Here is an 11,653-nt window from a genome sequence, read left to right as displayed (position 1 = left end):
GCTGGTATCGAGAGGTTGAGGTGAGGTGCCGTGATGGTTGCGTAAATCAAGTACCATTACAAGGTGAAGGTGTAATATTCCAGACTTAAGTCGTGATTCTGCACGTGTGGCTATGGTGCGAAGTAACTGGCGACGAGAGTATTTCACCGTCTCGTGTTTTCGATTACTGGGCCCGATATAATTCGTTATTATTTGAGGCAAGGCGAGGCTCTGCCCCGCCGTACCGGGTGGCGGTGTGTCCCCCTCGTTGGCTGGAGAGGGGGGGAGGGGGGGAGGTGCAGGCGCCCGGGGCGTCGTGGCGCGGATCCCCCGTCTCCATTACAGCGGGCCCGGGTCTGGCGGGGCAGCGTCGGCGATCGGCGGCGCTTTCACGGCCAATAACGCGGCCGACACTCGATACTGTGGCGCCGGGGGCGGCTCTCTCGCGTCAGGTGGCCGCCGGCTGCAGCCGCACAGCGGCCACCTACCCGCAGACGCGTATCGCCCGTTTCTTTGCAGCTACACCTTGCACTGTGATGCAGGATGCTGCAGATTTAAGTGAAAGAGAATTGTCGACATGCTGGCGCCATCGGATTACATTATCTCTGTTTTGTGGCAGTTTACTAATACACAGCGTCACCGGTTCAGATCCGGTCCAACTGCCCCGGTGTACAAGTGAGAGGAGACTGAAAGCTACGGCTACGGCTGAATTGCAGCCGAGCGTAGCACGTTGAAGGTGTGGCGGTGGAAATTTAAGTTCCGTGCCACCCTCCGACGGTGGAAGTACAGTTTCCATTATCTTTTTTTTTTTCCTTTATTGAGACTCGATTCCCTCCGAAGGGGGCGGGCTGACAGCAGCTTAGTACGCCACTCTTCAGCCTACAGATTTTTTCAATGAAGATAATAAATAATAAAAGCAGGCGATAAATGCGGCGACTTAAATAGTACATTGGCGGAAAATTGTGGAACTTAAAACATAAAACAAAGGTTTGGAGATTCTAATAAAATAAACAGGAAGCAGACAGGTAAAATAATAGATAGACAATTAAAAAACATGGCGACAGTCTGGATTCTGTTCGTAACACTTTGGAAAAGACGCACAACACTGAACACTCATTTGAACGCTGCACTAAAAAGTTGGCACAAATATGACACACCACAACAAAGGTCAGATGGGGGGAACCTGGACAGATGGTGGGAAAGAAAATGGGGAAGGAGAGGAAAAACGAAGTGGGAGGAGGGGGAAGGAGCCAACAGAGGATGAGGACTGATAAGAGGGGGGGGGAGGCTGGGCAGACGCGAGAGGCAGTGGGGAAAGGCAGAGGAGAAGAATGCAAAAGGACTCGGGGGGGGGGGGGGAGGAAGAGAAGGGAGGCAGAGAGAGGGTACGTGGGGAACAAACAGGATGGAAGGGGGGAGAGGGAGCCCGGAGAAACGACAAAGGCGGGGGAGGTGGGGATCAGAGTTGTTAGGAGGGATAAATGAAGGGAGAGAGGGCATCATCCAGGAGGGGGAATTGGCTGAAGCCACCTTGGGAAAGGAGATGAGGGGTGTAGAGATGGAGGGTAGGGGGGACACAACAGTGAAGGTGTGGCAGAGAGCGGGGGTTGAGAGGAGCAACCGGGGGATGAGGGAGATCAAGGCAGTGGGAGATGTAGAGTATGCAGATATGTTCGAGGAATAGGAGCAGATGGGGGAAAGGAATCAGGTTGTAGAGCATCTGCCTAGGGGACAGCAGGCATATACGGAAGGTGAGTCAGAATGCAAGGTGCTCGAGGATCTGGACGGACTTATAGATTTGGGGAGGGCGGGCAGATATCCAGGTGGGACTGGGATAACAAAGGACGGGATGGATTAAGGATTTGTAGGTGTGGAGGATGGTAGAGGTGTTCAACCCCCATATCCGGCCAGAGAGGGGTTTGAGGAGTCCGAGGCGGTTGTTGGCTTTGGATAGGATAGAGCGGAGATGAGGTGACCGTCAATGGTGAGGCCAAGGTAGGTGAGGGTGGGGGAGAGGCGGACAGGACGGGCACAGATGGTAAGGGAGAAACCAAGGAGCCGGAAGGAGGGAGAGGTACGACCTACAATGATTGCCTGCGTCGTGGAAGGGTTGATTTTCAGGAGCCACTGGTTACACCATGCGGCAAAAAGTTCGAGGTAATTCTGGAGAAGGCGTTGGGACTGTTGGAGAGTAGGAGCAAGAGAAAGGAATATGGTGTCATCACCATACTGCAGGATGTTTACTGGAGCTGGGGGGGGGGGCATATCTGCCATGGACAGGAGGTAGAGGAGAGGGGAGAGCACAGAGCCCTGGGGCGTACCTGCAGAGAGTTAGAAGGTGCGGGAATGGGCGTTATGGATGGTAACCTAGGAGGGGCAGCGGGAGAGGAAGGAGGCAATCAGATGGACGTAGTTGACAGGAAGGGCGCAGATCCGGAGTTCAAACAGGAGATCAGGATGCCAGAGACGGTTGTAGGCTTTTTCGAGGTCGAGGGAGACAAAAATGGCAGAGCGACGGGAGTTAAGCTGGAGGGAGAGGAGATGAGGGAGGCGTAGGAGTTGGTCATCGGCAGAGAAGGAAGGTCGAAAGCCTCATTGGGTGTTGGGGAGGAGGTGGTTTCGGTGGAGGTGGTGATGGATGTGCCAGGTAAGGATGGATTCCAAGAGATTGCTGAACACCAATGTGAGAGATATAGGGCGATAGGGAGAGGCATCAGATGGAGGCTTGTTGGGTTTCGAGAACATCAGGATACGGGAGGTTTTCCACAGGTCAGGGTAGAAACCGGTGGCAAGGATGACGTTGTAGAGGGTGGCAAGGACTGCAAGGAAAGAGGGAGGGCAGTGTTTGAGGTGGCGATAGGTAAAGCTGTCGTGGCCGGGAGCAGTATTGCGTTTAGTGCGGAATGTGAGGCTGATGTCCTGCGTAGTGGTGGGAGTGTTAAGTTCAGATGGTGGTGTGTGGCCCAAGTACTGGAAGCTAGGAGCAAGTTTCCATTTTTTTTCTTTTTTCTTTATTGAATTTCAATTCCCCCCAAAGGGGGCAGGCTGGCAGCAGCTTAGTATGCCGCTCTTCAGCCTACAGACTTTGTTAAAAAGATGAAGAGAATAAATAATAAAAACAGGCGATAAAATCGGAGACTTAAAGAGTAACACGGGGAAAAAAATCGTGGAACTGAAAACAAAGAACAGAGGGATGATAAAATACATATGAGACAGACAGGTAAAACAATAGACAGACAATTAAAAAAAAAAACACGGCGATAGTCTGGTTTCTGTTTGCAAAAGATATAAAATTCACTCCTAGCGACAGCATGGTTTCTGTTCGCGACACGAGAGAGATGAACAACACTGAACAGTCACTGAAACACTGCACTAAAAAGATGGCAAATGTAACATACCAAAGCCGAGAGCAGGTGGGGGGAAAACTGGTCAGATGATGGGAAAATAAAAAAGGGGGGAAGGAGAGGAGAAGCAAAGAGGGGAGGCGGGAAAGGAGCCGATGGAGGATGATGACCCATAAGAGAGGTGGGGGGTGCTTGGCAGACATAACAGAGAGTGGGGAAGGCAGAGGAGGGGAATACAAAAGGACTCGGGGGGGAGAAGTTAGGTAGGGAGAGGTTTGGTGGGGAGAAAACAGGATGGAAGGTGGGCAGAGGGAGCCCAGGGAAAGGACAGAGGAAAGAAGGGAGGGGTGGGGATCGGAGTTGATAGGAGGGATAGATGGAGGGACAGAGGTCGTCATCCGGGAGGGGGAGTTGATGGAAGCCACCTTAGTAAAGGAGATGAAGGGTGTAGAGATGGAGGATAGGAGGGAGACACAACAGTAAAGGTGTGGCAGGGGGCGGAGACGGCAGAGGAGAGGAGCAACCAGGGGGTGAGGGGGATCAAGGCAGTGGGAGGTGTAGAGTATGTGGATATGTTTGAGGAACAGGAGCAGATGGGGGGAAAGGAATGAGGTTCAAAAATGGTTCAAATGGCTCTGAGCACTATGGGACTCAACTGCTGAGGTCATAAGTCCCCTAGAACTTAGAACTACTTAAACCTAACTAACCTAAGGACAACACACACATCCATGCCCAAGGCAGGATTCGAACCTGCGACTGTAGCGGTTGCGCGGTTCCAGACTGTAGCGCCAGAACCGCTCGGCCACCAGCGGCCGGCCAAGGAATGAGATGATAGAGGATCTGCGTGGGGGACAGGAGGTGTATACGGAAGGCGAGGCGGACTGCATGGCGCTCAAGGATCTGGAGGGACTTATAGAATTTGGGGGGGGGGCAGATATCCAGGCAGGACTGGCATAACAGAGGATGGGACGGATTAAGGATTTGTAGGTGTGGAGAATGGTAGAGGGGTGCAACCCCCATGTCCAGCCAGAGAGGAGTTTCAGGATTCGGAGGCAGTTGTGGCTTTGGATTGGATGGAGCGGAGGTGAGAGATGCAGGTGAGGTGACGGTCAATGGTGAGGCCAAGATAGGTGAGGGTGGGGGTGGGGGTGAGGCGGACAGGACGGGTACAGACAGTAAGGGAGAAATCCAGGAGCCGGAAGGAGCGAGTGGTACAACCTATGATGATTGCCTGGGTCTTGGAAGGAATGATTTTCAGGAGCCACTGGTTACACTATGCAGCAAAAAGGTCAAGGTGATTCTGGAGAAGGCGTCGGGACCATTGGATGGCAGGAGCAAGGGCGAGGAATACGGCGTCATCAGCATATTGCAAGAGGTGCACTGGAAGGGGGGGTTGGAGCATATCTGCTGTGTACAGAAGGTAGAGGATAGGGGAGAGGACAGAGCCCAGGGGCACACCTGCAGAGGGGTAGAAGGTGTGGGAATTGGCATTATGGATGGTAACATAGGAGGGGCGGTGGGAGAGGAAGGAGGCCATCAGACGGATGTAGTTGATAGGAAGGGCGTAGGTTTGGAGATTAAACAGGAGACCGGGATGCCAGACACGGTCGTAGGCCTTTTCGAGGTCAAGGGAGACAAAAATGGCGGAGCGACGGGAGTTAATCTGGAGGGAGAGGAGATGAGTGAGGCAGAGGAGTTGGTCATCGGCAGAGAAGGAAGGTCAAAAGCCACATTGGGTGTTGGGGAGCAGTGTTGCGTTTAGTGCGGAGTGTGAGGCTGATGTCCTGCGTAGTGGTGGGAGTGTTATGTTCATATGGTGGTGTGTGGCCCAAGTACTGGAAGCTAGGAGCAAGTTTCCATTTTTTTTTTGTTTTTTTTCTTTATTGAATTTCAATTCCCCCCAAAGGGGGCAGGCTGGCAGCAGCTTAGTATGCCGCTCTTCAGCCTACAGACTTTGTTAAAAAGATGAAGAGAATAAATAATAAAAACAGGCGATAAAATCGGAAACTTAAAGAGTAACATGGGGAAAAAGAAATCGTGAAACTGAAAACAAAGAACAGAGGGATGATAAAATACATATGAAGCAGACAGGTAAAACAATAGACAGACAATTAAAAAAAACACGGTGATAGTCTGGTTTCTGTTCCCAAAAGGTATAAAATTCACACCTAGGGACAGCATGGTTTCTGTTCGCAACATGAGAGAGATGAACAACACTGAACAGTCACTGAAACACTGCACTAAAATGTTGGCAAATGTGACCTACCACAGCCGAGAGCAGGTGGGGGGAAAACTGGTCAGATGATGGGAAAATAAAAAAGGGGGGAAGGAGAGGAGAAGCAAAGAGGGGAGGCGGGAAAGGAGCCGATGGAGGATGATGACCCATAAGAGAGGTGGGGGGTGCTTGGCAGACATAACAGAGAGTGGGGAAGGCAGAGGAGGGGAATACAAAAGGACTCGGGGGGGAGAAGTTAGGTAGGGAGAGGTTTGGTGGGGAGAAAACAGGATGGAAGGTGGGCAGAGGGAGCCCAGGGAAAGGACAGGGGAAAGAAGGGAGGGGTGGGGATCGGAGTTGATAGGAGGGATAGATGGAGGGACAGAGGTCGTCATCCGGGAGGGGGAGTTGATGGAAGCCACCTTAGTAAAGGAGATGAAGGGTGTAGAGATGGAGGATAGGAGGGAGACACAACAGTAAAGGTGTGGCAGGGGGCGGAGACGGCAGAGGAGAGGAGCAACCAGGGGGTGAGGGGGATCAAGGCAGTGGGAGGTGTAGAGTATGTGGATATGTTTGAGGAACAGGAGCAGATGGGGGGAAAGGAATGAGGTTCAAAAATGGTTCAAATGGCTCTGAGCACTATGGGACTCAACTGCTGAGGTCATAAGTCCCCTAGAACTTAGAACTACTTAAACCTAACTAACCTAAGGACAACACACACATCCATGCCCAAGGCAGGATTCGAACCTGCGACTGTAGCGGTTGCGCGGTTCCAGACTGTAGCGCCAGAACCGCTCGGCCACCAGCGGCCGGCCAAGGAATGAGATGATAGAGGATCTGCGTGGGGGACAGGAGGTGTATACGGAAGGCGAGGCGGACTGCATGGCGCTCAAGGATCTGGAGGGACTTATAGAATTTGGGGGGGGGGGGCAGATATCCAGGCAGGACTGGCATAACAGAGGATGGGACGGATTAAGGATTTGTAGGTGTGGAGAATGGTAGAGGGGTGCAACCCCCATGTCCAGCCAGAGAGGAGTTTCAGGATTCGGAGGCAGTTGTGGCTTTGGATTGGATGGAGCGGAGGTGAGAGATGCAGGTGAGGTGACGGTCAATGGTGAGGCCAAGATAGGTGAGGGTGGGGGTGGGGGTGAGGCGGACAGGACGGGTACAGACAGTAAGGGAGAAATCCAGGAGCCGGAAGGAGCGAGTGGTACAACCTATGATGATTGCCTGGGTCTTGGAAGGAATGATTTTCAGGAGCCACTGGTTACACTATGCAGCAAAAAGGTCAAGGTGATTCTGGAGAAGGCGTCGGGACCATTGGATGGCAGGAGCAAGGGCGAGGAATACGGCGTCATCAGCATATTGCAAGAGGTGCACTGGAAGGGGGGGTTGGAGCATATCTGCTGTGTACAGAAGGTAGAGGATAGGGGAGAGGACAGAGCCCAGGGGCACACCTGCAGAGGGGTAGAAGGTGTGGGAATTGGCATTATGGATGGTAACATAGGAGGGGCGGTGGGAGAGGAAGGAGGCCATCAGACGGATGTAGTTGATAGGAAGGGCGTAGGTTTGGAGATTAAACAGGAGACCGGGATGCCAGACACGGTCGTAGGCCTTTTCGAGGTCAAGGGAGACAAAAATGGCGGAGCGACGGGAGTTAATCTGGAGGGAGAGGAGATGAGTGAGGCAGAGGAGTTGGTCATCGGCAGAGAAGGAAGGTCAAAAGCCACATTGGGTGTTGGGGAGCAGTGTTGCGTTTAGTGCGGAGTGTGAGGCTGATGTCCTGCGTAGTGGTGGGAGTGTTATGTTCATATGGTGGTGTGTGGCCCAAGTACTGGAAGCTAGGAGCAAGTTTCCATTTTTTTTTTGTTTTTTTTCTTTATTGAATTTCAATTCCCCCCAAAGGGGGCAGGCTGGCAGCAGCTTAGTATGCCGCTCTTCAGCCTACAGACTTTGTTAAAAAGATGAAGAGAATAAATAATAAAAACAGGCGATAAAATCGGAAACTTAAAGAGTAACATGGGGAAAAAGAAATCGTGAAACTGAAAACAAAGAACAGAGGGATGATAAAATACATATGAAGCAGACAGGTAAAACAATAGACAGACAATTAAAAAAAACACGGTGATAGTCTGGTTTCTGTTCCCAAAAGGTATAAAATTCACACCTAGGGACAGCATGGTTTCTGTTCGCAACATGAGAGAGATGAACAACACTGAACAGTCACTGAAACACTGCACTAAAATGTTGGCAAATGTGACCTACCACAGCCGAGAGCAGGTGGGGGGAAAACTGGTCAGATGATGGGAAAATAAAAAAGGGGGGAAGGAGAGGAAAAGCGAAGAGGGGAGGCGGGAAAGGAGCCGATGGAGGATGAGAACCCATAAGAGGGGTTGGGGGGGTGCTGGGCAGACATGACAGAGAGTGGGGAAGGCGAGGGGAATACAAAAGGACTTGGGGGGGAGAAGTTAGGTAGGGAGAGGTTTGGTGGGGAGAAAACAGGATGGAAGGGGGGGAAAGGGATCCCAGGGAAAGGATGGAGGAAAGAAGGGAGGGGTGGGGATCGGAGTTGATAGGAGGGTTAGATGGAGGGAGAAATGTCGTCATCCGGGAGGGGGAGTTGATGGAAGCCACCTTAGTAAAGGAGATGAAGGGTGTAGAGATGGAGGATAGGGGGGACACAACAGTGAAGGTGTGGCAGGAGGCGGGGATGGGAGAGGAGAGGAGCAACCAGGTGGTGAGGGGGATCAAGGCAGCGGGAGGTGTAGAGTATGCGGATATGTTTGAGGAACAGGAGCAGATGGGGGAAAGGAATGAGGTCATAGAGGATCCGCGTTGGGGACGGGAGGCGTATACGGAAGGCGAGGCAGAGTGCATGACACTCAAGGATCTGGAGGGACCAATAGAATTTGGGGGGGGGGGGGAGACAGATATCCAGGCGGGACTGGCATAACAGAGGATGGGACAGATTAAGGATTAGTAGGTGTGGAGGATGGTAGAGGCGTGCAACCCCCACAAGTTTCCATTATCATATCCTGGCTTTTATTTTACTGCTATTGTATCACAAACGATGCAAGATCAATGAGTCTACCATTATATTATGCTCTATTTTATCCCAGTATCCAGGGTTATTCTAAAAGATGGACCCATTTTCAAAAATTCGTATGTATTCAAGTACAAATCCAAAATGAGCGAGCTTTATACCAATGAAAAGAGGAAGTATCAAAGTTTTTGGCGGGCGGCGGTGAGCGGGCAGTGATGGTTTCAGAAGCGGCCGATAGAGTTCGCGCGGCAATGGGGCCGTCATTCCGTTTATACTGTCAGTTGCGAGTGAGATGATGACTGTGGAGCACTAGGTTTTCTGCGTTCTTGAACTCGGGGAAAGTGAGTCGCAAATTGCGGGCATTTCGTACCAATTTCGGTATTTAGCCACCAACTCGCGAAAGCATTAGTTGTTGGTTTAAGCTATCGAAACAGACTGGGTGTGTGTGCAAAGGAAAAAGCACAAGCCAACTGCGTGTGTCAGAGGATGATGTCCGACGGATTCAAGAAAGTTTTGTGCGCAGCCCCAGCAAGTCTTAGTCGAGAATTTGGAATACCCAAACCAACTGTATAGAAAGTTCTGACACGACGTTTGCTGTACAAACCCTAGCGATTACAACTTGTGCAGGCTCTCAACCCCAATGACAAAGAGAAGCGTCTCGCATTTTGTGGTTACACGCTAGCAAAGATGGAGGATGACGCATTTCTACAGCGTGGAATTTTTAGTGATGACGCTTGGTTCCACGTCAGTGCAAAAGTCAACAGACACACTCACCATTGCAACACGAAAGAGACTCACTGAAGATCGACACTTAACTGTGGTCGGCTTGCGTTAATGCCGTTTTTCCTTTTGAGCATTTTGTCACCATCGGGTGGCGTCTTACTCCTCCGACATTTGCTATCTGAACGATTTGCTCACTTACCTCTGTTAGTGGCAACAGCAGCCTTTATCGATACTAGTACTGCTGTAACTTCTTTGGTGTGGCAGTTATGTTTCTGTGTCACGGTGTGTGTGGCAGTTGGTCGGTGGCGGCGGAGCAGCGAGGAAGTCTCTGCGGAGTGTGATCAGGCCAGGGCCACTGGCGGCGTGCACGCGCGGTCGCAGTTGCGTGGCACTAGCTGCGAGAAGTGCTAAGTTCGTCGCCCACCGCACCTGCATGCAGGAGTTGGGTAATCAGTGAACCTGTCATGAAAGTTCAACCGTTGTGACATCTCTTCGTTGACTGCTGATTGTTGCGTCCTGGGCTGTCCCTGCAAGCAGCAACATGATGGTGTGTTGGAGTCGGCAAAATTTTGCAGCCGTCTCCCTGTATGGTGTTTAACCTTTGAATGATTACAATTTATTAGTGAAGTGCACCAGCTGTATCATCTGGCTTGTGGCCGTTAACATTCCGGTTACCTGCCCTGGTCGTTAGTGTAGTTTCGCGGCAGTGTGTTTTCGTCGCCGTATTGATGCTTCCGGCACGGCGTGTAGTTCGGCAGCTCGGTGTTGTTCTCTTTTCTCTTTGAGTGTTTATTGTGCCTTGACTGTGCTTATACGCCAATTATTAAGACATAATCCTGCTGATATCCTCGTTTTCGCTGGTACTTTTGGTTGTCGTGCTGTTGGTCGGGTGTAAGGGAATTGATTGGGCGGTTGGTTGGTTCGTCAGCCGTCCATAGGTCGTATTGCAACCCGTTTGTTTAGTGTTACGCTTGGCTGCCTGTCTCACCTAAACTGTGGTTAGAGTTACCTCCCCAGGCCGACCCTTCGAACACTTCTGAGCACCACTGTTTGTTGTTTGTGATGTCATTTTATTTGGTCGCAGGTACTGTGCCAGGCCTTCAGCCGTGCATTAATATTGTCTGTTTTATGTTTAGTATATGGCCTTCAGCCGAATTTCATAGCAATATTGAGATTAGGCCTTCAGCCGTGTTTCTTTTAAAATTCTTTTTGCTCTGTATTTAGGCCTTCATTCGCGTTTGGTTCAGAATCTGTGGCTTTAATAGGTAAATCCTTGTCTGTAAGATTTCTCTTTAATTATCTTGAATTCTTGAAACCGCATTCGGCCATGTTCTGTAAATTTTTATCTTAAGGTTGTCTTTAATTATTCTTGAGTGTTTGGGAATTCAGCCGACAAGATACTTCATGTTTTCTTAAGATGTTTTTCTGTTGTACTGTGTTTAGGCTTATCTTTAAAGTTTCTTTTTTATGTAAAGAAAAAAGTTTTTTAATTGGGCTTTCAGCCGAAGAATTAACTTGAAATTTCCTTAATATGGCCTTTAGCCAGATTTGTAAATGCTTGGCTTTTAAAGAATTTGCTTAGCTGATCTGAAATATTATTTCGGCCTTTAGCCGAGAAGATATTGTAATTTTACTTAATTAGGCCTTCAGCCGTTACTCTAAATCCTGGTGTTTTAAATGCAATCATTTAAACTTATTCTGGAGAAGTTGGGCCCTCAGCCGTGGATTGATCTTTGTTGTTTTAAAGAAATAACTGTGCTTCGGTTTGAGGAATAAAGTTGTGTGTGTTCTTGTATAACTAACAGTAATTGACCTTGGCCACTTTCCACAAACTGATCCGCTCTGTCCTGCGAAACCAGATTTCAAACACGTTCTGTGCCATATCCCATACAAAGGTTTACGGACCATTTCTCTTTGCGGAAAGAACTGTAACGGGAATCACGTACCTGGACATGTTGAAACAATGACTATTCCCTCAAGTTATGGAATATTCCCAGGACTTCGTTTTCCAACAGGATGAAGCTCCACACCATTGACACCGTGATGTACGAGGCTTTTCGAATGACTTCCTCCCTCAGTGCTGGATCGGTCGCTTGGAACCTGAGGACCTGGCTCTGCACTTCTGGCCACCGAGATCTCCTAATCTCACACCCTGCGACTATTCCTTATGGGGTTTTGTGTGAGAAGTTGTTCACGTCCCGCCTCTACCAACCAATGTGAACGATCTGCGGAACCGGATCACGGCTGCCGTGCACTGGGCTACAGAAGATACGCTTTCGCGTGTGTGGGACGAGGACGAGTTTGGCTACCGCGTCGATGTTTTCCGTGAAGCCAGCGATGGCCACATTG

The 11,653-nt window shown here is 50.3% G+C and overlaps 1 protein-coding gene across 1 annotated transcript in view; it reads right to left on the bottom strand.

Moving 5' to 3' along the window:
* Positions 1–318: 318 nt before the first annotated feature.
* The window catches only part of LOC126195483 (uncharacterized), a 38,963-nt gene continuing 27,628 nt past the window's right edge, over positions 319–11,653 (bottom strand). Inside the window, exon 3 of the mRNA XM_049934112.1 lies at positions 319–463. Coding sequence (XP_049790069.1) covers positions 319–463 — 145 coding nt within the window. The remainder of the gene's footprint in view (positions 464–11,653) is intronic.

Source organism: Schistocerca nitens, chromosome 7, assembly GCF_023898315.1.
Source record: "Schistocerca nitens isolate TAMUIC-IGC-003100 chromosome 7, iqSchNite1.1, whole genome shotgun sequence".
Lineage (NCBI taxonomy): Eukaryota > Metazoa > Arthropoda > Insecta > Orthoptera > Acrididae > Schistocerca > Schistocerca nitens.
This window is presented reverse-complemented; position numbering and strand designations above follow the sequence as displayed.